Source organism: Perissodus microlepis, chromosome 8, assembly GCF_051167445.1.
Source record: "Perissodus microlepis isolate ML-2025 ecotype Zambia chromosome 8, ASM5116744v1, whole genome shotgun sequence".
NCBI classification, from domain to species: domain Eukaryota; kingdom Metazoa; phylum Chordata; class Actinopteri; order Cichliformes; family Cichlidae; genus Perissodus; species Perissodus microlepis.
In genome coordinates this window covers 4,685,074-4,712,334 of record NC_140468.1, presented here as the reverse complement: position 1 = coordinate 4,712,334, position 27,261 = coordinate 4,685,074, and the positions used below count along the sequence as shown (strand labels likewise).

The following is a 27,261-nucleotide window of genomic DNA, read 5'->3' as shown; positions in this document are numbered from 1 at the left end:
AAATGAGTATATACAGAAAGCCTTTCATCTGACTGAATGAATTTGTTAAAGCATTTGCACAAATATAACCAATAATTATGGACCTATTAAACCTCTGCCAGACTAAAGTGATAAAAGTATTACATCAAACGATGCAACTTTAATTCCTACAGTGTCAATAACAGTCGCCTCAAACTGGCTTATATTATATATTAGATAGAGAACCCCAACAATCATTTACGAGTAGCATTTGGCGACACTGTCTTTTCACAGGAAGAGACCTCTAACAGAACCAGAATTGGAAGGGACAGCGAAGAGAAGAGAAGAGAAGAGAAGAGAAAAAACAAAAAACATAGCGAAAGTGGACAAAAGTTGAAGACACGCAGCAGATGAATGTAAACAAAGTTGAACTCGGATCAGCTGATCTCACTGCCAGCTCAGCTCAGATCTCATATATGGTTTATTTCTTAAGCTGCTTTAGCCTTCTCACAGTTGCTGTGCGTCAGCAAGCCACTTTGCAACCCACCTCCACTCGACCTCCTCCTTTCCTGCTCTCAGACCTCCCCCACTGCTGTTCACACTACACCAAAATAGTTAAGTAACATATAAACAACTGACTGGTAGAAAAGTTCCTATTTTTTACTTTCCCCTATAAAAATGTGTATTTTTATAGAAAAAAAAATCTCTGTGAATTAACCAGAACTTTATGTTTTATATTCGTACAGGACAGTCGGGCCAATGAGCTTACCAGAACTTTTTCTGCATTTTGACTAATTTTATTTAAAGAAAAAGCACGACATGCTGTTGAAATTACACTTTTAATCTCAGGGATTGCTGTTATAGATACACTAATTTATTTCTTTACACTGACAGAAAGGGGAGTTTCAGTGGCGTCCCACTCAGAATCAAAGTGGGCTGTATGTGGTCTACCGTGTAAAATGAGTTTGACATCCATGGTTAGATCAAAGTTGTAACACCAGGTCTAAATTTCTGCAGATACAAGTATTAGTTTTGAACTCAATTTAGTAAAAATGGAATTAAACTATGATTTTTCCCCTGTTTTCTCTTTATGAGATATATTGTAGTGGTTGTAATGACAGAAGAAAGTTGTGAGACGTCATTTTATTTGACTTTTTCGGATTTCTATGGATAATTTTTTAAGTCTTTAGCTCTCAAATGCTCATTTCAATAAGAGGTTTAGAGAGGTGGAACTTCTTAAAGCTCATTCAACCTGACAGTAACTTTTTCTCATACATTCAGGTTTTCCCAGTGAAACATCTGGAACAAACTTTGCAGAATCCTGACTAAACTCCGGGCTCAGCAGCCCCGGATGTGCAACTTGTCTGACTGCAATCAATTAGTGAAATTAGTTTCCTGGAACACGCAGAAGTCCAGTTTGCCCACCCACACCCGTGTTTTAGACTCAGAAAACATGAAAAAAGTGGCAGAGATTTCCCAGAAGCAGTGCGAGCTTTAAAGCAGCGATGACTGTCGGGTTAGAATAACCTTCGCTTCCACCCGCGTGGGTGGGAGGAGCTACCAGTCACCGACTCCAGCTGCTTTCTTCACCTCCCACCACCGCTCAGCTGGCTGCCTCGGGAGCAGGATCGTACCGACGCCACCTCATCCGTCTCCTCTCCCGATCCCGATGAAGTGATACACCTGCAGCCACGTTTGGACGATGAAACATCAGAAACACCAGCTCGGCCTCACTTTTCAGCAACTTTTCCCCGAGTCTGGAGGAGCTGGGAGGAGACGCGGAGACTGAGGAGCTCTCGCTGAGCGGCAGAGGTAGGATCCGAGGACTGAAGCTGTGCATCTCAGGTTGTCATGCATCTAAAGCATGAAGGCCAGCTGTTCAAGCTCAGAGGGGTTAATTAGGTCAAATAGACGCACAGCAGGAACACGAATAATCTGAAATTACAGACTAAATTGTGGCAATAATTAAAGATTTTATAATAACTTAAGACTTAATGTTAGTCAGTTTTTATTGCACGTGATTACCTGTAACCTCAACTATTTTATAATTTTATGATGTTTCCCAAACATTTTACTTTAATATAACACAACATGCGGGCTACTTATTTGAAACATTCCTTATTACAGTCTTAGAAAGGCTGTGTTAAAAAAAATAACGCACGAATATAGAATATTTCATGTTTAATGTAGGATTTAATAAGATAATTGCATACTTTGCATGTGAAAATCTGTATTTTCCCCCTTAAAACAGGTGGAAATAAGCCGACACCTGTTATAACTGAGGATAAAGTGTAAAACTTACCTTTTGGACTCTGTTAAGTATGAAATTAAAAACAGAAGCGATGATTTGTAAATCTCATAAAACAATAAGGTGAACCTGAAAGTGATGCCAGCAACATGTTTATCACTGTGCAGCATCCTCTCTTCCTTTAACAACAGCTCATAAACATCTGGAGCAGCTGCTGGGCTCGTGGGAGAGGAATGTTGTCCCGTTCTGGTTTGAAACCTGAATATACTCAGAGCTGAGGGTCCTTCTCCTCGTTGGTCTGGAGGATTTTGATTTGTGTGATCACAGAACATCTTCACACTTTTCCTCAGGTTGTTTTAAATTAGCTTTGGTGATGTTGCTCGAACATGTTTGCTCTTCTACGCACGATCGAGCTTTAACCTGCGTTTGTGTACGGCACAGTGAGCTGAGTTCACAGATAGAGATTTCTGGAAGTGTTCCTGAACCCATCCAGTGATTTCCATGACAGAATCAGGTCTGGTTATGACGCAGTGCCGCCTGAGAGCTGAAGATCACGGCCAGCCACTATTGATTTTTAGCCTTGTCCCCTGCACACAGAGATTCCTCCAGATTCTTGGAATCAGTCGGTGACATTATGCGCTGTAGATGTCCCAAATGTTGCTGCCATCAAATTCAAATCAAGCTAACATTTTTCAACAATTTTATGTGTTTTCTTTGTTCTGTTGTGAATAAAATATGGCTCTATGGGATTTTCTTTTAACAGTGTCCCAACTTTATAGGAATTGTTTGTTTAACAAGTCACAAAAATAGTAATACTCAAGTTATGTGCTGAACCCTAAATGTGCATATTTTTTATGAATGACTGGCAGTAATTCACCGAACTCTGTAAAGTTCAAACTTACTGTGCTTAATCTGTGACAGGACGATAACATGTCCAAGGACAGAAACTGTGATACCTCGGCCAAAACATAAATCAGTGTCCTGTTTCAGTTTGGTGTGTGGACTGAGAGCTGCTCTATAGTTTTATATGTTTATTTAGGAAAATAGCCATACAGACAGAAGCAGGACTGCAGGTCTGGGAGCATTGGCCCGTTGTTTTCACAGGTTACTGTTTGTTTCGCTCTGTGTGGGAAAGCACTGATGTATTTGTGGAGAAAGTGATGAAGGTACAAGTTTGACAGCTCGTCATCTCTGCTGCAGGCTGCAGGCTACATCGGACCTGCACGACAGACACAAAACACGTTGTTCAAGATGTAATATTCTCCCCCTTACATCACTGCAAGGGGACTGCACGTCTCTCACAGATGTCTTGTTTTGTTCAACCGACACTCCAAAATGCAAAAGACGTTCAGCGTATGAAACATAAAGTAGGGAAAAGCCGCAAACCCTCACTTTTAACATAAGATATACTCTAAAAACTGCGAAACTCCAATCTTACAGCAAACAATAAACGCAGCAGCTTTAGTAAAACAAGAATCGCTTGAGAAATTAAAATGCAGTATGGCAACACAAAATGCAATCTACACACAAACCAAGAAAGAAATGAACCCAGTGAGTAAAAATCTAAATGAAAGACAATAAATCATCATGTAAAAAAATGCACGTAATATGGCAAAGAGCTCTAAAGGTTTGATTTGATTGAAACTGAATATAAAGCAGTGCAGGTTTCGGTAAATGTGGAAAAAAAGGACCAAAAATATTGGAAGACAAAAAAGTGGTGTGTGGTAGAGGGAAGTATAGAGGAAAGTTCAGTATAGGAGCTGGAACAGGCGGGAGTTTTATAGATGGATTAAAGAGCTAATTACCAATCAGGAATCCTGATTTCAGGATTTGTGATTGTAATATTTGTACGTTTGTTTTCCCTGACTGATTGTGTCTGCGCTCCTTCAGGTTTGTAACGAAGCCTGTGTCCGTTGGTGTCGTTTGCGGCGGAGATCGCCTGGCGCCCGTCATGTCGCCTTGGATGATCCTTCCCGTCAGCCTGCCTGTCTTCATCATCACAGGAATATGGGTGGTGTGAGTACCTCCGAGTAAACAAGCCGTGCAGCAGCATCTGCAGGAGGTTCCCGTGTCTGTTTGTACACTCAAAGTTTAAATATGTATTTAAAGTTCAGCTCTCGAAACACTCACGTAAACATTTACTTCTTTTGGATAAGATTAGGACTCGTTAGGGTAAATACATTCAGCTGCTTCGTCTTTAAATACGAGCCTTGGAATCAATAAGTGTGTAGTGATGAAGGTGATCTTTCTTCCTCTAAAAGACAACTCGCGAGTCAAGCTGCCTGCACACGAGTGTGGTCACACATGTTATCTGTTATCCCTGCTGCGGTCGACTGACGGTGCAAAGTTCATGCATGTGAAATGTTTTCCTTTTTTGGAAGCCAGAAAAAACGCTTAGTCTTCATTTCAGGACTTTGCAGGCGAAGAGTTGTTTTAAAAATCCTCCCCGGCTGGAGTTAATGCTTGTTCCTGAAGGCATGTCAGAACTCCTGAAAAGAGACCCAAGAACCTCTGTTTGTGGTTAACTGCAGTTCCTCTGATAGCCACTAGAGGCAGCCATCAAAGGTGAGCCTATCCCAATAGGCTCTCATGTAAAATGACCAGCATGTTTGCAGCCTGCTCTGAAAAACTGTTTGTTCTGTCCTGCTAATGACACTTGTAAATTGTAAATTTTGTGTTTTTTGTGCGGTTAATTGTCACAAACCATCCAATAAGTCTGTGCTTCAGTTGTGTGAGTCAAATTCTAGAATTCTATCCATATTTTTAGGACTAAATATACATTTTAACTTTCTCGAAGGTGATGAAAGTTAATCGTTTTTAAAAAAATAAAATCTAAGATTTCATCTCTCTTTAAACAAAACTGTGAAAAGTCTCCCACTAAAAACAAATCTGACAATTTTGCATTTATCTTAAATCATCATTGACCAGAGTCCATTGAATTTAACATCTTTTCACTGTACTTTATTGAGATTTGTTTAGGGAAAATGTACATGTAATCAAATTACTTAAAGTCAGGATTTTGATATGCAATGTCCTGTTTTGATCCTTAAACCAGGATAAAACTGATAAAACCTCATCAAGTAACAGAGCTCCCAGCAAAAAAATCAAATAAAAGTATAAAAAAAAGGAACTGTTTCCTTTGATCACCACACACGAGTCCCTGAAGAGACCAGAATACTTTTCTAATACTGGATTCTTGGTGTAACCTTTTAATGGAATGTAATGGTTAGTTGGAGGCTCATTTCTGTGCATGAAAAGGTCAGTCAATAATAATTAACGTATAAAAGTCAGTGCAGGATTGTGTAAGTCTATCAAGAGTGGCACAGATGAGTTATTGCTCCTGATAATGATCTCTTGAGGAAAAAAGCTATCCAACATCTGTGCTCCCAGGCTGGATAACCTCTGGATAACGCCTTCTTGCACTTTCTAGGACTAGGATGCTGGGAAACAGCTGATTTCCCGTCTTTTCCTCTCAAAGTGTGAGAGGATTCACAGTGTCCTCTGCCAGTCTTTTACGCCTTTGTTAAATGAGTGCTAGAGTTCTTCACGCCGGGCCTCTAAAGCTTGAATCTGTAATCCCCCTCCTCCTGCTGTTTTTTCAGGCACGTCGACACCTGTCTGTTTCTGCCTTTGAATGCTTTGTCAGCTTTTGTCATGACCTAAAAACTCCACAGCTCTGGGCAGCTGTGTGAGGCTTTTTGCAGGAAAACATGAGGAGTTTGAGTTTTACACTTTAACCAAAGTGAAGTAAATTATTTATATCAAGCTGAAATGTGTCACATCTGAAGGGAGAAATGACTTTTCTTTTTTTGTTTTTTCCAAAATGAAATATTTTAGTTTTTTTCTTTAACTCGTTCTTTGTATTAAAATCAGTAATAGGTCACAACTGAGCAACTTGCTCTCCCAAAACATCAGCTAGAGCTGGACTGTTGCATGCTGCACGTTTATTAGGAGGTGGGCAGGGTGGTGGTTTATGCTCATATTTTGACTTCTGCAGTGAATCCATGCACGTGGCCATTGCCAGCATTCACGCTTGGGCTGATGCATTGTGTGTTAAGTATCTTGTGAGTTTTTTCCCTCATGGGTCAGTTTGTGGTCAGTTTCACTTTTTGTTTTTTTGGCAAAAATGTCCGTCAAGTTTTTTCACTTCTTTGTACTTTTCCTCATATCTAGTTTTGGTAATCTCCCTCCATGAATTTACTGACACGTGTGAGTCCTGATGTAGAGGCGATGATTGTTGAACTGGCTGATCACAATAGTCACAGGCTACGTCTACACTCATCCGGATAAATTTGAAAACAGCATTTTTGTCTAAAAACACAATATCGTTTTCAGTCATTTTCACAGAGTTTTGCGTCCACATTGAAACGGCCGAAAACGCTTACGGTCCAGTACTGCTCATCCGTGAAATGCAAGAAGATTCAACCTGCCTCATTTCTGTCTGCCATTTATTTACTTTCCGGTGTTGTGCCAAAAAGTGATTGCCTGCTAAAAACTGATTTCCAATGTTTCCATGTATTTTTTATGTGTAATATCTTTACGTATGTTGGTAAATAGACTTCGGTGAACAGCATTTACAAAGGGGTTATATATAGAATTAAAAAATTATCTGTTTTTTCAAGTATCTTTACAACTCTGTGTTATTGTACTTACATTATAACCAATCCGGTCCTTTATCGCCACTTAAAATATTTTTACAGAACTATTGTAATATTTGCTGCCATTTCTGCTGTCCTCTTGGCCAACTTACTCTTACAAAAGACATTTGTAATGTTAATGAGATTTTTTTTAACTGCATAAATAAAGGTTATATAAAAGTCACTGCCAAAAACTGATTGCGGCTTCTATCTTGTTACACGAATGTTGTTTGTGGCTCAATATGACTTTATGTCATCCATGAGGGATGCATTTGACATATGTTTCACATATTATAGCCCAACAAGTTACTTATAGCAGTTTAAATATGAGCAATCAGTTTTTGGCACAACACCGGCTCTTTGAAACGTCGCGGCAAAAGGTCGAGGAAAAGCACCGAGTTTTTTAAATAGACTAACAATGAGGTGGAGTTGTTGCTGCGAGTAACACAAAAGTACAAAGTTGCAAAAGCAAGTGAGAGTTAAGGAATTTGAAGAAAAGCTCTCTGGAGCATGTACAGACTGATATTAATCTTTAAATGGCTGTCAAAACTGAGAGCAAACAAAACAGCTGCTGTAGAATGCCCTCTGCTATCTTAGTTTAATTGGTCACATGACTGCATCACATAACTAAAATGCGCCATTGTTTCCGAAAAGCTCTGTTTACACGGTCCACACTGTGACACGAAAATGGTGTTTTCAAATGTATCTGCTTTGGAGAGCGTTTTCAAAAAGCTCTGTTTTCCTTGACCAAAAACGGTGTCTCAGTGTGGACGGGAGGCCAAAACGGAGAGAAAAAGATGCATTTTCAAATGAAAACGTATTAGTGTGGACGTGGCTGCAGGCTGTGTTGATGTGACATGTGGTTACGGGGAGGAGCACATCAGGTTATGGGGTAGATTATGCTTCCAGGTTTCAAAGGGATTTGCAGGTATGAAGGATCTTTGGGGTAGATTTAACACAGCAGTATGAATCCTGTGAAAGGTGCTTTGGCAGTGCCAACAGAAAGTTACTGGAAGTATGCCATTTCCTGTTTCAGCTTCTATTTCAGTGCCACAGCTGTGATTTTCTTTTCCCATTCAGGAGAAGACTGCAGCGAGTCAAGCGTGCCAGAGCACGAGGATCAGTGCTTATAGGAGGTTTGATGATGTTACACTTCATGCAGTGACCGATGCCGCAACAATAACCTGGTTCGGTTTAGACACTGAAAAGAATCTTTGATTAGGTTTACACAGAAAACACAGTTTTCAATTTGGTTTGATTGCTGGTAAAACTTTACCTATTTCCAGGGTGCATGGGGAAGACCAAAAAGATTGACGCTCCAGCAACACTTGTATGTAGAGAAACTTTACTGGTAGACTTGCATGTTTCGGGTGGTAGCCATTCACCAGGGTCCCTGCCAAAGACTGAAACACATCAGTCAAACAAAGAGTGCTTTACAAGTGTTCGTATTTCACGTGTTGGCAGTAAGAATCCATCATGTTATTGCCTGAATTCGATGCATCACAGCACCGAATCCAAAGGTCACCTTCTGTGTGATTTGACGGCGCTGACAGCTTTGAGAACACTGAAGTATTTGATGGGATGAGAGAGGCGGTGTATCTGAGTCTCTAGTTTAACGGCTCATTCACACCGTGATCTTCACTTTAGTTTACGCGGCATGCAGTTTTCAAGTACATGCAGCAGGACTAAAAAAGATGAGTCGTGGGAGGCAGGGAAGTGGATGAGAGTGGACGGCCTCTGTCAGGCCACTCACTCCACATCAACTTTGTAAAGGGCAAATCAATTCTTCTGACCCGAGAATTCCCTCGTTATCAGCGATCAATAAAGACGCTCCCGCGGTCACATGTCTGTTGGCATCTTGCTTTTTTGAGTCCTGTGTATCTGATCTATGGTGCAATATGTCCTTATGGTTGTTTTGAAAGAGGCTAATGGACCATTTGTGACATATTTCAACCTGAGTGATAGTGCACCACCAACATTATGGTGTGGAATATGGGAGATTTTATGTCCACTGGTAATTTATTTTGGTAACAACCTGTTTTAATTTGTCTGAATGTGGTAAAAATGAGTATTTGTAGAGTTTTTATGCCACACACTTTGAACAAGAAGCACATGCGACTTAATCCATGTATGTCTTTACAGAGGAGAGTGGACACCTTCTGAATCAGGTTAGCCAGGTTACAGTAACACATGTACTTGTTGTAACTGGCAGTTGTAATGCAACTTCATTAGCAGATTCATGAGTTTGTGCTTAAGTATCACCAGAGGTGGTAGAAATGTCAAGCATTTTGCAGGCTTTTGATCTTAAACCTAAGTAGAAAAGAGTCGAAGAGTAAAACTGAAGGGATTTCTGTTGCAGTCTACTTCACAAGGAGCTGGATTGTCATCAGGTTTGAGAGATTGTGGTAAAATAATTTCACTCACCAAAATTAGAGCACAGACTTCCTGGGAGGTCTGCAGCACAAAGCAGAGTATATTATTTAGAAGTTAATTCCTAGAAAAATGCACCAACAGCACAAATCTGATAGAGGACTCCAGTTCAGCGACTCAGATTAGAGGACTAAAAGTAGAAATGATGGCTTCAAAGGGTCAACTCTGTACAGCTGTTTTATGAAGGTGGCTGAAAAAAGAAGAGGCCAAAAATAGAAGAAGGAATCAAAGATTTTAATACTTTTTAATGCTGTAAAATTGAGCATTTTAACAGGGGAGTCAGCCTCAAGTGGCCATTAGAGGAACTGCAGTTTTTGGTACTTCTGTGTTGGCTTCATCTTTTAGAGTTTCAGTCAACTGCCAGTTATATTTGGAAAGAAACAGCACTTTCAAATTGTTTTCAAGGACTTCTCAGAGGGTTTTGCATTAAAAAAACAAAAACTGTCTGGATAGTTTGTGCAAAATCTCTACTTGATAGTTGCCAAACCTTTGTGTGTAAGATCTCCTGGTACAGCCAGATGGAAAGTCGGAGGATCACCGAAACCAGAAGCATTTATCCTCTGGAGGAAATTACTGTCTGTTCAGAATTTTATGGAAATCCAGCATTGAGTTTGAGAGATAGGAGTCTGCACCAAATTGGTGGAGTAAGAGAACATGTGCTTCTAAAATGTACTAATGTGCATTTATGTGTCTGATGAATGATCTCTGTTTGGCTGTTAGGCTCTGCGTGTGTGTGTGTGGAGGTTGTTTTGTGTAACTGACATTTTTTTTAAACATCCCTGTGGTTTAACAGTGCATGTTAATATGCAGCCGTCCGGCTCGGCGCACATGTGTGATGAAGATGAGCTGTCTCCGTCTCTGAAAACAACCGTGTGGTGATTCATGTGTGTTTTGTTAGTGGAAAACATTATTAGAGCCTGGACCGACGTTCGTGTGGTTGGATGTGACAATACTTTCAAATGCTGCAGTACAGCGAGTGAGGCAGAGCTTTGGACATGTTTTGAGAGTAGAGCCAGTGTTATCTCCAGACCGTATCCTGACAGCATGATTGAATGTTCATCATTTTATGTCTGCCTCTTTAACCGTCTGTTCAGATCTTTGACCAAAGATTTTCTTCTTCTTTGTCTTCACAGATACGCGATGGCCCTCTACAACCAGCACGTCTGCCCCGTGAACAACTGGTACAGCACTCACACACACACACACACACACACACACATATCGGGTTCATTTTAAAGACCATAGTATTGGTCAGCAGTTTAATGTTGCTTCAAAGCACCAAAGACACACAAGCTGCATCTCCGCATCAGGAACGTTCCCAAAGAGACGAGGAAACTTTTTCCAAATTGTTTCCAGTGCAGTGACCAGAGGTCACTTTCACAAAGATTTTTGACTGTGGATTAGATTAAAAAAAAGAGTCAGAGATGTCTACACTACACAAAGTGCTTCAGACCTTAAGCAGGATTGTTGCACAATGTCTCAAGACTGCATTCAACTGTTCAGCTCTGCTTGGTTAAACCAGACAATTCAGTTCACTTTCATTTAAAAAGCGCCAAATCAAATCACAAATCATAACAGTCATTTCAAGGTGCTTTATTTTGCAAGGTAAAGACCCTACAATAACAAGCACTTGGCCACAGTGGGAAAGAAAAAATTCCTTTCATCAGGAAGAAAGCTTAAAGATGCTAAAAACATTGTGACTTATGTACAAAAACATGTTAACTAATGAGTCCACTTGCAAAGCATCACCACTTAAACCAGAAGTTGAGATTTCTCCATTGGTTGAAAGACTAATTTGTGTGATCTTCAGTGGCCTTTAATATAGATCACAGTGGAAAATATCAGGGTTCCTTGAGTGGAAATGCAGCTTCAGAGATAAACAGAGTGGAGTATTTAATTAAAGCGACTGATTTTTTTTCCTTAAAAAAAAGGAGTGAATCTTGGATTTATATTTACAATCTAAAACTCCAGGGATGATAACAATGATTTTCCTTATTTGCTGAATGAGTGAAGCAGTGAGTGTTGGATAACATTTTCATCATATCAGATTAGAAATTGATAAGTTCTCTGAGTGTTTGTAAAAAACAAAATCAGCCAAATCAAATAATGAGGGTTAAAGATTCACTCTGTGTGTTTACTTGTAAACAGGAGCGTGTCCTTAACAAATAAAAACACATAAAACAGACTTTTAATAAAAATCCAACGTTGTTTCTCTCAAGCTGTGTTTGGGGTTTTCTTGCTCTCCACGGGTACTCTGGCTTCCTCCCACAGTCCAAAGACATAGAGTTGGGTTAGGTTAACTGGTGATTTTAAATTGCACATAGGTGTGAATGGTCATCTGTCTCTAAGTGTTACACTCTGACCAGTCTAGGGTGTACCCTGCTTCTCAACATATGGCCACTGGGATATTGGGACCACATATCTCCATAGTGCTGTATCTGCAAATATATGTAGATTTAGGCCCTGTCTACATGCATATACAGGTATTTTAGTAAATACAGGTATATATTTATAGATAAAATGTTACAAACTGAGTTTTTAACATTTGTAATGCAGGAATGTAGTTTGCTATTTTGCATTTGAGTTAAATGAGACATCGGTTTGTGAGTCACTTGCATACAAATGGAGAATAGAAATCAAAATAAAAACAAAGTATGCGGCTGAGCATTAACTGTGTTACATAAAAGACCTTTCACCTGAAAACCTTTTGGGTTAATATTCTACCGTCATTTGCGTACAGTAAGAGCGCTATCATGCCAAACGTGTCGCAGCTGATGCTCAACCATTAACAGAGTTTTCAACACGTTTGGTCACTTCAGTTTCCCTGAATTGACATTGATCTCGTGTGAAACACTAAGATCACATTTTTACTCAACCTTTTCACTGGGAGTTAGACAACCTACATTTCGATGATCCCATGTAAGCAGTACTTGGCGACAGTGGAGAAGAAGAACTCACTTTTAACAGGAACAAACCTACTGCAGATTCAGGCCACAAACAGCAAACGTCAGTCAATAAACTTAATGACATAAAGTAGTGGAATGGAAACACATGGAGACTAAAAAGATGAGAGTGGAGAAGAAGTGCGTAGCATCATGGGAAATCCCCCAGCAGTGTGGGCCCATAACAGCAATACTCAGGGGTCACCTGATCAAGCCCATCTCGGATAGGTGGGGGACACTGTGTACAGGTTGCCATTGTATTGCTGAACCAACACACAGAGACAGATGACCAATCACATTCAGCTAACCGCACTAACTGCATGTCTCTGGACTGTGGGTGGAAGCTGGAACCTGTAGAGAACTCACGCATCCATGCAGAAAGGCCCCGGCTAGGTGGTGCATTCGAACTCCAACACCAGTGACCATGCTGTCCCAAGTCTGAAGCATAATCCTAAAAAAGGAGAGGGGGCTGATAGTTGAAGGCCTCCCATCCTACTTTAAGAAATTCGAGCAACCGCAAGAAATTCGGCGCTCTGAGAGATAATGACTGAATCATGTTGAATAACTGAAATAAATGGATGCACATGTGTGTTTTTCTAGGGTTTACAATGAGTCCTGTGTGGAGCCGCTTCCATTACAGAGGGGACCTGTACTGTGTTGCACCCTGGACAACATACCACTCATCAGGTCAGTGAGCCCACCTCTGCGGGTGTTACAGGTGGACTTTAATTTCCATGCTAAGCCGCTGCTGCTGTGTGCTTACCTGCTAAACTCCTGGTTTCTTGTAACATTTGAGAACTTCAAAGAACAGAACAGCTGCATGTTGCAGTCATTCCTGCCCTATCCTTCATTAAACCACAACGAGGAAGCAGACTGAGGGTCCTAGTTCTGCTTTTGCAGTAATAACAATTTCACTGAAACACAAAAAAAGTTATGCCGTACACATGATCTGACCACAGATGTCAGATGATGTGACACAGCAAACCGCCCTGCTGTGGTCAGTGGTTTATTTTCGGGGATGGCTGCTTATGTTCAGTTGGAGCAAGCACGTGGTTGATTTTTGGTCCTTTTCTAAAAAAAAGAAACAAAATGTTCCTGTTTTACTAAAACTACTAATTGAAATAACACAAGAAAAGCTGCAAAAGTAAGAAGACAGTCTGAGACTCTTTGTGTTGTCATTTTTAACACACCAGCAGAAATGTGGAGCCACGGACATCAAACAAAGTCTTCAGAAAGTCGTTGAACTCACAGAATATATTTATGCAAGCCAAATATCAAAGTGTCAGAGCTGGAAAAACTAAGTTTCATCATGATAGATAAGGCAGAGGAAATGCTACTGCATGACTGTTTTAAAGTGCAGGTAAAGAGGCTTTTATAGGACATGAACCAATAAATCCAAGGTAGTTTTTTATTTTGGGGATTAAATTAAAGCATGTCAGTAAACTCACACATCTAGCCCTCAGTGTAAGCTCATTGACCCAATATAAGCATCTGACATCCATGAATTAAGGACTAACAAGCTACAAGAGTTCAGAGTTTAAAAACCTGCCTGCTTCAACCTGTAAATCCTTGTGAACTGTCAGGAATCCACGAGATCTGCAGCTGTTCATGGGGCTGAAAATCAGTTTTTGTTTCCATGCAGCGTTACAAACAGCAGCTGAAACTGTTGCTTCAGGGTTTGCAAGTCTTACATGTAGCTCCAGAAAGTGATGTCGTCCGCTTCTTTAACTAATCCGGTTTCAGATAAACTGCAGTGATATTTGGCGAGCAGCTGCAGTGAAGCTCGTGATCTTAGATAAGTCTGCACTTGCCCGAGCGAGGCTCCTCCTCATCTCTACAGAAAGAAAGGCTTTTGTTAAGTGCTTCACAAGTCTTATTTCCCCCCACAAAAACCTCCAGGGTGCTGAATAAGTGTTGCTGACAAGATTTACCCTGTTTAAAATCTAATCGGCTTATTGTGAATCTAGATGGGAAAATGTTTTGGATGCTTTTGAGCTGGAGATACAGATGTGTGTCCTTCTTTCTGACCTCCTACAAAGACTCTACATTTATAGAAAAAATGCTGGCAGGTTTTTAGTATCACAGAGCAGCTAAGCACACAAATATGGGTTTTCCAGTTGTGCACAGTAAAAAACAAAGTAAAGTATGGAGAAGGGGGTATATGACAGCAAGCACAGGGGGTCGTAGTTTGAGCTTGCACACTTACAGTACAGCCCATACTAACCACCCTCCTCTCCTCTGTGTTTCCATTGTAGTAAATGTGGAACTCTGCCACCTGAAAGCTGCTTTTTCAGCCTCATATGCAGCACCGGATCCTTTATGGGTAAGAACCAGGATGGTTTTGGTCTACAAATATTCAGCTTTCATAGTATTTTTTCTTTTTTTACTCTCGTACATATTTACCCAACATCTTGGTTGAACAGGACTTGTTTTTTCAGCTGGAGAGGCTCCGGCCAACTTTCTGTTCCCCAGAATCCACGGCCAGCTTTGGCCTCAGCCCTCAATCTGAGAGAAAACTTCAATCTAGGCCATCGATACTGCTTTTTTCTGAATAAAATGACCCACAAGCATTCACCCTCTGACCATACGGACAGCTACTCTGTGTGCCAAAAACATTGATTTTCTGTGGTTTGCTCAGGGTTCGTTGCCCGGTGTGCAGAGGGTATATTGGCTCTTTTTCTATATTTGCTTTAAAAATGTTTGCCAGGATTCTGGTAATGTACACTCAGGGAATTCACCCTGATCAACTTTTTGGAAATGCATAAATGGAAGTTTGCCCCAAAGGAATGCAGTTCTTTCCAGATTTGAAAGCGACTGTAGGAGCCTCAGTCAGACACAGTTTCCTGGTGTTGGGAGCTTCCTGTGATCCAACGTGAACTCACGCACATTTTGCAGTATATTGTCAACCCTTTGACCCGAGTGTCCTGGACTGAAGCTGCCTATTTGCTCTCTATACAGAGCCATTTATTTAAGGTGACCTCTTCCCTATGAACACCAGGTTTGTGCTGCTTTTCTGAGAAAATGCTGGAATTTGGGCAAGTTTAAAAACCTGTTAACCCGTTCCAGCTCAGGCTTTTTCCCTGAACCAGATTTATCTCAGAACTTGGCTGTTAACACACAGTCGCTGTTTTTCCATCCATGGGGCACAAAAGTTTTTCAGGGCTTCATGTTGGTGTTTTTTCATTGTGGCAAAAGACACGAAAATCAGACAAAATAGTCTAAAACAGCGACAAAGACTTGAGAAAGATAAGCTTTAGAGCTTAATAGAAAACTTTACTTCTCTTGTTTTTCGCTCTCTTGCTTTTGTCACTTTCTATTTCATTAGACCACAGATGCCTGATACGTAGCTCTCAAAATCTGTCTTAAATTGGCAAAAGCGCGCCAAACATTTGTGCCCTGGTGTGTAACTTTGCGATCCTGGTCCATGGTGTCCCGGTCCCGGGCTGAGCAGTGCTCTTTCCAAGTCAAGGAATGACAACATCTTAATTTGACTTGAAGGATGATAGATAAATACTTAAAGGAAGGACCTGTTGTTCTCTTTGCAGGAATACAGGAACAACAAGTTCTTTCCTGTAATTACCAATTTTATGGATGATTTCGGTGAAGTCTGCAAAAATTAGGGTTTGTGAGCGAGCTCATTTCTCCCACATCAAAAGCTTTCCTTCTTTTTTTATTCCCCTCTCATAAACAATGCTCAGTTTATATTGGTGGGGGAGTTTGTTTAATTCAAAGGTGTAGTGTGAGGTTAGAAGAATGGTAAATGTCAAACTCTTGCTGTGCAGCACCAAGAAACGCACGCCTAACCCAGAACCCAAAACACGGAGTCTTATCGTGGCGTGCACTCGATCGCCACAAACGGACCACTGTGCTCGCTGCTGGACAACCCACGGGAACATCAAAACAGTCGCTCTCTGCAGTTTGCAGGGAGATGAGTGCCAGATGTGAACGGCATGATCATCAGACAGGAGGGTGGGAGAGCTGTGTGAAACTGCTGCGAAGCTTTGAAGGCGACGTTTCATAAACAGACATCAGGAATCTGCTCACACAGGGATGTGCAGAATCATCAAGCTTTAGCTTTGAGCATGACTAAAGGTTTATTCTGTGCAGTTTGGGCATTGGAAGTCTTATAGTTGCAAAAATGATGTTGTGGCTAAAGCAGGGACCTGAGTTGGCACACACCTTGAAATTTGATTTGCCTTTGCATGTTCTTCCTGTGCTTGCATGGAGTTTCTCTGGGTACTCCAGTTTCCTCCCACAGTCCCAAAGATATGCATGTTAAATTAACTGGTGATCAGTTCAATGTTGCAGGTGGAGATAGTAGCTTTATCTATAATCATACTGTAAGGATACTAGTACTGATTCCCCTGCACATCACACCTTCAGCAGCTACTTGGCCCTGGAAAGCCATGCCATGAAGCTCCTGGTGCACAGCTGTTGTGCTGATGTTAATGCCAGAGGAGGTTTGGAGCTCTGCATTTACTGATTCAGCAGAGCACTGGGGATTTTTCTAGATGCTTCAGCACTCTGTGTCCCTGCTCTGTAACTTTACATGGAGGATAACCCTTTAACCCTCAGATTAACCCTTTACATCACAAATGTTTGTCAAGGCAGCCCGAATGGCTAAGTTCTTCAGTTTATACACTGGTGACAATGGCACTGAAAACACCTGAATTAAAAGATTAAGAGGTGTGGGCTAAAACCTTTGTCCGTACACTGCCTGTCAGTAAAATAAGAAGGAATTAATGCTTTAAAATAAACAGTGTGGAGTACAAAACGCAATGTTTGCATCTTTAACGTAGTAGAATCGAGGCAAAAAGTAGCATAACATGGAAATACTTAAATAAGCTGCAAGTATACTGAACTTGTACTTCAGTGAAGTACTTGAGGACATGTACTTTGTTATAAACTGTAATCCAGTGATGCTAGAATTTTGTAAGACTATCTGTGCTGTTAATCTGACTCTGTAGTGAATTGAATGGACCAGCAGCGTCACCCTTTTAGTACAAATGATGCAAGCCTTCTGTCTGCTGCCTCCAAGCAGCCTAAGCAAATCAGTTTCAGAGAGGACTAAGCTTCATGCTTGTTGCCCTGAGGTTATTTTTCTGCTCTGTAGAGATGGAGCTCATCCCGCTGGAGCAATCATAAACACCTCAGGTAGAGTTTGTAGTGTGGGCTTTGTTCCTGGAAGAGAAAAAAATGTGGTTACATAACTTTTTGACCAACAAAAACGGTCCTTTCTTCCTGATTTGTCATTTCCTTTTTTCATTGCCTCCTCCAGTGATGCTGATCGGCCTGCTGCGCTACGCTCACGTGATCGAGAAGCACCAGAACTGCATCCTCAACACCGCCGGCCTCTCCGCCGGGTGGCTCTGCGCCGCGGGGCTCATCATGGTGGGAAACTTCCAGGTAATTAATCCAGTCAGAGTCAACGAGATCAAAAAAGTCTGGGTAATGTTTGTCAGCCCAGTTTTTCATAGACTCACAGCACACGAGCAGCAGTGACAGTAAATATCTGTTCACGCTGACCTTCGCCCACAGCTCTCATCCCTGCCTGTGTAATCATTCACTTCATGTAAATCAAGGGTGATAATAGTGGAAGTTTTTTATTCTTCTGCAAACTTTAACTCCTCTCTTTAGGAGAGATGCCTGTAAAAGAGTCCCACGTGGTTTTAGGCAGACTCTGTTCAGAGGATAGGATCCTGCAATTATTCCTAAACGACTTAATGTTTATCCTCACAGTTAAATTAACTCAAATTTTATGAACTTTGTTCCAGTTTCATTCAGAATCCTGCCAATTTTCCATCTGATCGACTTTACAGACATTACAGGGGAGAGAAACTGGGATAGTGGGCCTGACAGGCCCCAAATCATTCTTATGCAATCGTTCAACAACATCAATTGAGGGGTGATATTTAAACGTGAAAGATACAAAAGCAAAAATCCTGCAAAAAAAGCTGCAAAAAGTAAGTTACATAATCAGAGATAGAAATCTCACTGTGTGTGATTCACGGCACCTCCGGCTATTGTGCAGCTGCTTTCTTTGAAACTGAGGTGGAAGCCTGTAATCCATGTGTAGCCTAAAAACAAACTAATCTGGGTGCACTGTTTTTTTCCCCCTGCAACATAACACTTGCTGGTTTTAGAAAATGTATTAACACCTGGGTAATTTTGTGCTTTTCCACATTTACTGCAGTGAAGTAGGAGGTAGAACGGGCTTGATGCCGTGTTCAGGCCACACAGCAGAGATAAGACTTCATGATTTATGGGTCAGTTGAAAGCAGAAGGCCTGAATGTAACAAACAGCATGGAGGTAATTTAAGTGATGACCATGAAGAAGGTCAGACTGACCTGCCTCCCCTCAGCCAGAACAGAAACTCAGCTAATGGGCAGCTAATCTCTGAGGGAAGAGGGAAGCACATACCAGTCTGTTGAATGAAACAACTTTCACCTGCATCCAGACTTTGAGATACCATTCAGGATCACCAGTTTGTTCATTTAAGTCCACTGTAAACCAAACTATGATTTGAGGGACCGTATTTGTTTGGAATCAAACGTTCTTTTCAGGACAGATTTTTTATCCTGAGGTGAGAAAAACAGAGTTACCAGGATAAAAGACCTAACCTGTATGCATTTTTTCTCTAACTCTTCCCCTTTTGTTGCACCTGAAGAAGTTGACTGAGACTCTTCTTTCATTTTTTCATTCATAAAGTTGATGTTAAAGCTCATATCTCATTAATTGTGTCTGTGCAAACACCGAGTTAGCAGTAACCTTTACTATACAGTTTCTCCTCTGTAAGATCTGCCATGTATCAACTAAAGGCTCTCATGTAAATAGAGAAAACCTACAGTAGAGGCTCCAATGCATATTCCCAAGGACTGACTAATACCTGGGTGGTGGGATTATGGTGTGTTTATACATCCATGGGCTCCAATGTGGATTGAAGGCAGCTGTGAAAGGCCAGAGTGGGGAGAGGAGGCAGCGAGGGGAGCAAACAGGAGCTGTGTGTAATTTTCACGCGTTGTTTATACAGTTAATGTTCCAAGAACATCAGTGCAGCTGACACGATCACATCGTTGTGATGTAATTTATATTTAACAGCCGTGTCAGCTTCTATATAAAGCTCAGGGCAGATTTCCTGGCTTCAAATAAATCATTTTGGGTTCACAAGTCCTTAAAAAGGTTTGTTTTCATAGTCAAGATTAGTAAAAAATGTATCCATGTGTACATCGCTGTGTATCTGTCTATAAAAAACAGAAAATCCTTAGTAGATGTTAAGAAACCAGGAACTTTTCCATTATTTCATTTTTTCTTTAATCTATTAATCTATAATCTTACATCTATTACCTACCTTTGTGTAGCATGGATACTCATGTGTGCAGCCTTTATCAGTAAATGTAAAGCTATAAAACTTATGAAAATACAGTTAAAAGTCCAAAATTGACACCTTTGGGCTGGTTGTGGCTGAGGACATAGAGCAGGTCATCCGATGGTTCGATCCCTGGTATCCAAATATCTTGGACAAGAGACTGAAGCTGCTGTTTGAGCAGAGAATAATTGTGTGTTGATGTTAGATTGAAAGGACTTGGGTGTAGAAAAAGTTCTTGTAGGCGAATAAGTCGGTGAATGAGGCATGCTGCGGTCCTTTTACTATTCCTTCACATTTTTGAATGCTGTGCAGTGGATTGGAGAGTCTGCTGGTCCGATTTTGGCCCCTGGGCCATATGTTTGACACCTCTTTCCCACAGCAACATTAACTTTCATAACTATTTTCACAAACCTGTTACCAAGCCCTTCTCCAGCTTCACACAGCCTCATCAATCATCAAAGACATGAAGTTACACAATGAACCAGTGTGCACCTCAGCCTGCGGTGCAGCCCATTGTTCAGCAAACGTGGCTACCTGCACGCACTGCAACTCTGTCTCTCATTCCCATTTCAATCGAGTCTTCGAAAAATCGAGTTACGATCTTACGATCTGGATTATGTCCTTTCGCACCGCTGTGAATGTTGGATTGGCGTATACGGGGTTTCTGCTGCGTTGCGGTTGCAGAGCCTCTGATGATCCTCGCTCCTGCAGACTCGCAGCTCTTTGTAGAGCTTCCAAGCACATTTCCTTTTGATGTTCTGTTTGTTTTGTCTGGAAATTGTCTCGCTGTGGTATTGTGATCATAAAAACAAAATTTTGGCTGCGTGTTGTGCGTCTGTGTTTCTGCCCTCGGTACACTCGAGCGTGGTGTAATGTAAGGGCGTGCTCTCACGACAAAGCGCCCGTTCATTTTTCAGAAAAAAGCTCAATCTTTGGCTCACCTTTTCTTCTGATTCATAGAAGATGGCTTCATTACAGAGAAGAGCTGCAACACATGCACCAACGTGTAGGTTTTTACAGCAGATGCTCAGGACACACATGCATACATTAGGGTCACAGCGCGAGCTCCTTTATTTCTTGGTGCTTCAAGTTCTGACTTGCACGAAATCTTCTGTTAAACCTGTGCTGATTTGGTTTTGCCAGGAATGCAGCACCGGTGCAGCGTCTGAATGTCACCGCGATAATAATGAATGTTTTTAGTTTGCAGATCAGAGGAAAGAAACGTATAAGAGGCAAAAGAAAACTACGTGCAGTCAACTGTGTCACTTGATTTCCAGCTACGTGGACTTAACATTCGCGATTTACTGCAGAACATGTCACTGAGACATGTTGGACTTTTTAATCCAATACATTTATTTTACAGCTCTAGATGTATCCTATACACTTAGCTTTATATGCAATACATGTGAGGTGTGTATGGTATGTTAAGGATTGTTTAATATTACTTCACAGCACTTCAAAGACACAAATTACATGAAAGATTTTCCTTATAATTTCTGCATTCTTTGCCTTTCCTAATCTTCATATCACATATTATGAGTTGTCACTGCAGGCAAACACAGGTGCATTACATTAACTTTAATTTAAACCTGTAATCACTGATTCAGGTACTTTAGGGGAGAAAAAAGTCATGTTTGCAAATGTAAAGGCTCTAATGTGATCAGTGTGCTCTGGTCCATTTTGTACTTTGAAGGTTTGTTGTCCTTGAGCTCAGAACCAGCTGATTCTTGCTGTGTGATTGCTGATTTAAATATATATATATATCAGGCCCATTAGCTGCTAAATGCTCCACTGCACTACATGTAAACTGCACTGATGTAGCCTGATTTTAACATCATATTCACCCCTTTGTTTTTAAAATATTTGTTTTTAAAATAACAAACAGGGATTTAACTGACGGTTTTTACAACCACCATATAACAGTTTTACATGTTTAAGTGGCCACTTTGCAGTGGAAACAAAACTGCATCATCTTTGTTGAAACGCGCTAACATGATGCACAAAATTGAGCATATCGTTAGTTCAGGTAGGAGGTGAAGCAGTCGGACACATCATGAACAGATCAGATGGAGGAGGGTTGCAAAGTGGCTTGCAGAGACACAGCAGCTGTGGGCAGGCTAATATAGCAGGCCAAAGATTCACCAGTTGGATGAGCTGTGGTTTGATGATCAGCTGATCTGGGACTATAGCTGCACAACTAGTGATAGCATAATGAACTCACAGGGCAATGTGAGTGTGTGTCATCTTGTACTGGTTGTACGTAAACACAATGTCTGCACTGATTTTGAGACTAAATAAAGTACAGATCCAGCAACATTTGTGCAAAGAAAGTCCCAATAGAATAAAGTAAACAAACTGTGGGCTGATTAAAAGATCGGAGTACTTCAGCTTCTACTGTGCGTGTGCATGTGGCGGCCGTCTGAGCTGTTTTGACATAGAAGTGATAATATTCAGGCACGTGTGCACGCTGCCAGAGGTCACAGTAATGCAGGGAGGCTGTGGTCTCAGGTTACTCCTGCCCTGTCTCTGCACATGTGGGCCCCCTCAAATACATCTCAGAGTCACTGCACAGTGCAGCCTCAGTTCTTTTCATCCATTCGCCCACCATCCATTAAGGGCGACCCTCCCCTGCTTGCCGATTGGCCGTGGCGCCCTCCTCCCTCCCCCTCTATGCTCGGTCTTATATAATGAATCCCAGTGTTTCCCACAGTGTAAACATGGCAGATGTCTTGAGTGATATGGGCTGATATATTGTAGAAGCACGCATGGCTCTGTCACAATGATAAACAGCTTCATCCAGTCTGTTTATGTCTCAGAGAAAGAAGGGTGAATGCTGAACTGGAGTTTCAGGAAATCACGAATGATGCGGCCAAGAGTCTGCGTGGAAAAGGAAAATTTCTGCAGCATTGTTCTGCATCATGCATCGTTCCACAAAGAGCTTATTGTGGTCTCATTCATCGGTGGTATGTCTGCATTTTTAAACCTTTATCATCCCATGTCCCAGGTCTTATTCCACAGTGCCTGACACAGTAATTCATCTATACATTTTCAAGATCATTTCAAGACCTCCAGGGAGTTATTTTAGCTTTGAAGGCTCTTTATTATTAATCAGAAGAGATTTATGACCTTTATTCCAGTCGTCACAATCACCAGAAAAACCCAAAAAGTTAGCACCAACAATAAGGTTTAAATGGCCCTTTTTTCTCTTCTAATTACAGCCGGTTGTTTTATTATTTACATGCAAATCACACATAGACACTGAATAAAGATGGACGTAGGAAACACCATCGAAATGTTTGCAGAGACTTGCTTCTGTAGCATGAAGCTGAGCAGATGACCTGAGCAAAGTGTGGATCTGACTGAGAAACCCGAGAACCCTGCAGGCCGATACAGTAGTGCAAAAACACGTGGGAATAATAACGCACCATAATTCACAAAATAAAGATAAAGCTGTGTTAAACACATTTTGTAGTCCATGTTCTGGGTGTTGTAGTTTCTGTACGGCAGACAATAATCCCTGTGCACAGTGCTCATCATTTCTCCTTCGCTCCTTTCCTTCGCTTTGTGATGTTTTCCGTCGAGGTCGATGAAAAGTGGTTAGGAAAAGCAGGTAGGCGGTCCTTTTTTGGACTGTTCTCTTTACGCTGTTGTCAGTTTTACTTCTTGTCTTTCTTCGTGACCCCTTCTTGGTAATTGTTTGTTTCTAATAAGTGTCCTCAGGACATAAACCTCCTGCCGCACAATTCCTTGTGTTCTCGGTATTTTTCCTTGTGTTTGTAGTTATTTCCTTCTGTGTGACCTGTTGCCTGGATTGTTTGGCCTCCCTGACTGTCCTTTGGTGTATGAACATGGCTTGTTTTTAGGATTTTACACAGCCTCAACTTCTTACCTGTCAACTGTCCTGCATTTGACTCCTCTTCCTCTGTTCGTATGTGAAGATTTATCTATCTTCCTGCTCGCCCTTCTCTTTGAATTAGTTTTATAATTAATGCTGAGATGAATATGAGAGGATACGACCCACATAAAAGTAGCTCATGAACAAAAAACTTTCAGATGCTTGGTGTAAGCACAATTATAACTCAAGCTGAATGAGTATTTGTTTGTTCTCTGGGTCTCTTCCCTGTGGTCAGACGGCTTAAACCGCTGCTTTTTCTCCATAATAAACCACAAGTCCAGGCTCAGGAGATGTGTCGTCATAAAATCAGCTGCTGTATTTGAAAACGTGCTCTCACAGACTGCAGGAGAAAATATTAAAAATGAACTTCCTCCGTCTGTGATGCTGAAACGAGATGAGCTCATGGCAGTGACAGGTAATCTTTTGGCTTGTTATGTGTGGAGTTTGAGCTGACACCGTGTCGCCTCCTCCAGTGCCAGAGATGATAATGGTGATGATCCAGCTTCCTTTGTAAATTAGTATCATTACAGCTTCCTGTGACAGATGATTTGGTAACAGTGCTGGGTCACAATGACCTCTGTTTGTATTTCTATCAGCTTTGTTTTGTCCTGACGTTCCCACAAGGAGACTATGAGGTGTAAATGATATTCTGCTGAGTAAAGGACTTGTTTAAACTTCCATTTCCAGATTTGTACTAAAGTCTGAAGGCATATTTGAGAGAAATACATCCAGTAATTGATTTATGTTACATTTGTTAATGTAACACAAATTTCCCAGAGTCATTAAGATATTTTGGTTTACACAACAAATTTAAACCTCACCCAGTCAACAGGGTGGCAGTGTTCATCCTCCGGTTAACGTGATTTTCAGTGCAGAAAATCAAATAAAGCCTGGTGCTGAGCTCACATCAGTCAATTAGTGGCTGTTATATGAGCATGTTGAGCATTATGAAAGACAGTTGGTGATATAACATGAATTTATTTTGTCCTAAACACAAAAGAGGAGGATTTTAGTTGCATTTAAAATAGTGCTGTCAGCGTTAATCTCGTTAAAATGACGTTAACGCCATAACCGCATTAACGCTGCAAATCACCGTTAGCGAGTTAGCGTGGATCGCCCCGTGCGTGGGGCTGGACGGCGTCAAAGTGCAGGTAGCTTGTTAACGTGTTAGCGCCGTGCTCTCATAGTTCTCATAGAAAGAAAGACATAGTCGGTGTGTTTCTACTTCCAGATCCTCAGTGTAACAGTTTTTGTTTATCTGCCTGTTTTGTTTTGGGTTTTTTTTCTTTTCAGGTGGATTTTGCTAAAGTCCTTCACTACGTGGGAGCTGGGGTCGCCTTCCCCTCCAGCATGCTGTTTGTGTGCCTTCAGTCGGCTCTGACCTACAGACTGGCCAAGACCCAGGAGGAATACTGGATAGGTCACATACGTGTGGGGATGGCCCTGCTGGCCCTCATCGCCCTGGTGCTCAGTATCCTTGAAGCTTATCTGTGTTTCTTCCAGCACTACAGTACATTTTTAGTGAAACACTTCCCTAACACATGCGTTGCTTGCATTTATTTATTTGCTTGTTTACAACCACATTCAGTGGCATAGATACCCTGCAGGGTTGTGTCAGAGCTGGATTTATTTCGAGACATGGCACCCTCTAGTGGCTGTAGGACCTATGGCAGAGTAAGTAGTAGATTTATGGAGCCACAGAGACAGGAACAAGGAGCTCAGGGTGAATGGATGGGTCAATATAAGATTTAACAACTATAGTTTTTCTTTCTCTTTCATGATGGTTAAATGAGCCAAAAAAAGGTCATGTATTATTGCACATTATTTGTTACTTTTCTTAAAAGTAATGAAAGTGACTTGTTACAGTACTGATTACATGACTTTTGCATTAAGAAGAGAACTTAAGACCTTTTTTAACATATTTAATGACATAATTGTAAGTGTGGTAGCACTTTAGTAGTTACTTTATGATCCATTATACTTATCACAGTTTGTTCTCCAAAATTTACTAAAAGATGCATTTGTAGCTAATCAAACCTTTAAAATAGCATGAATGGGTTGCAGGGATATATTAGGGAGAAAAGGGTCATTTTGCTTCACAATAACTGGCTTTGTTTGTGTATAAATCCAGAGAAACTCAGCTTTTTGCAATAAATCAGCACATTAGTATAAAACTAATTTCTTGGCTGTCTGCACACGTGACTGTCGCTCTTTATAGTGTTTAAAATCCAGCACATTTATAATGTATGGTATGTTGCATTGCCCCCTGCTGGAGAGCACACAGCCTTACAAACATGACTGAAACCAAATGCTCACTTGGAGTTTTTGGTCATGAAGATTATGTGGCTGATGAGTTTATTGCTGTCAAGTCTGTAAGGAAACATTTAGGGATAAAACATCTGCAATGCACCTTTAAAAGGCAGATCATCATGGTATGGATGGTATTGACTGGAGTCTGTGAGGCTTGCATTCAGACACAGGAAACCTTTTACTGGCTGTTAATGGTAAAGGTAAACCATCACTTTTTTTAAGGTGGGCCTTTGTGTTAGAGAGTCAGGTTTGACCACAGGTCAATGTGATGGTGAAGCCATCTTAATATTAACAGCACAGGACCGAATTCAAAGTAGCGACCAGTACGTTTCAGTACGTGAGCAATAAAAACAATGTCAAACTGAACCACTGTGCAGCCGTTGCGCACCTTAACCCTCTGATCACCAGGTGGGGTTTTTTTCTGCCAGGAGAGCTATGCCCTGCAGCACGCCTCCGCCATCTTTGAGTGGATCTACTGCTCGATCATCATGTTCTTCTACGGGACTTTTGCCTTTGAGTTCGGGGGCATGTCGGGGGACACGCTGATGGTGCTCTCCAAAGGCGGGGCGATGCAGAGCTTTTCCACCTCTGACCGCAAGACAGAGGTCGGCGGAGCCGGCCACCACCAGCCAGAGAGCTTATCGATCCTGTGACTTAACTACGGTGTGTTTGAGAAAAACTGGAGGTGAAAGAGTAACAGAGTCTAGAGCCTGGATGCTGCATCCTGCATATCACCACACTCACTACTACAAAGTGCCAAAGCTGCTCTCCTCAGCAGTGACCAAAGACTGACAGACTTCTGTCCTGCAAAGCGTTGCACAAAACCAACAATGCCTGTGTGAACACAAACACCAACAAAGAAACACACATGAGCACACCCACAGTCCTTAATGTTTGGTTTAATTGTCTCAGAGTAACAATCGGTCTCTGAAAGTGCCTCAGATGTCGCTCCTCGCTGCGCGCCGTCAGTCCCGGAGCCTTGCATTGTTTCTACTCAGGAATTTTTGTTACACAATCAGGTTTCTCTCCATACCTCCGCAGCAAGATGAGGGTTTCCACAAACATCAGACAGCAGGTGGGCTTCATGTGCGACGACTAGCCTCTTCTATCAAAGTAGCTTAAAGATGTAAATGTTATTCTAAGCTGAATTTCAACACTTGGTGCAACTGTTTAAGGCAATATTGCCCATGTAGCTCCCTCATATTTCCCCAATAAGCTCAGTTTTGTTTTGTCTTTTGTTGTTTCTCATTTCAGCTCGTTGCCAAAAAAAATGCTGTATAATTTCTCTCTAATGGGACCAAACTATGAAGGTGAAACATTGATATGTTTAACATCTTTAATTTCATCATACGCAGAAATACTTTATTAAAATTGTATTTCTTAGAATGTACACTGAAAGTAAAACAATAAAACAGTTAATATGAAATGATGCAGTGTGTGCACACATAACGGGTTGTGGTTAGCTTTAGATATA

General features: G+C 41.2%; 1 protein-coding gene across 2 annotated transcripts; it reads left to right on the top strand.

Moving 5' to 3' along the window:
• The first annotated feature begins 1,497 nt into the window (after window positions 1-1,497).
• Window positions 1,498-27,213, top strand: LOC146381187 (transmembrane protein 150A-like). Of its 2 annotated transcripts, XM_084937103.1 has the most exons (8): window positions 1,498-1,770; window positions 4,097-4,222; window positions 10,407-10,454; window positions 12,816-12,902; window positions 14,471-14,538; window positions 17,494-17,621; window positions 24,771-24,948; window positions 26,196-27,213. In XM_084937103.1, the coding sequence occupies exons 2-8, from the start codon at window positions 4,158-4,160 to the stop codon at window positions 26,438-26,440; spliced, it is 819 nt and encodes a 272-aa protein (XP_084793229.1). In that variant the 5' UTR covers window positions 1,498-1,770; window positions 4,097-4,157; the 3' UTR covers window positions 26,441-27,213. The 2 variants fall into 2 exon arrangements, with proteins under 2 accessions (XP_084793229.1, XP_084793230.1); XM_084937104.1 differs by lacking the exons at window positions 1,498-1,770; window positions 4,097-4,222 and adding an exon at window positions 4,234-4,771.
• The last annotated feature ends 48 nt before the right edge of the window (window positions 27,214-27,261 follow it).

Coding starts and splice junctions, on each gene's coding strand:
- LOC146381187 (XM_084937103.1), top strand. CDS start 4,158: ATGTCGCCTTGGATGATCCTTCCCGTCAGCCTGCCTGTCTTCATCATC. Junction 10,455..12,815: donor GTCTGCCCCGTGAACAACTG/GTACAGCACTCA, acceptor GTGTTTTTCTAG/GGTTTACAATGAGTCCTGTG. Junction 24,949..26,195: donor CCTCATCGCCCTGGTGCTCA/GTATCCTTGAAG, acceptor TCTGATCACCAG/GTGGGGTTTTTTTCTGCCAG.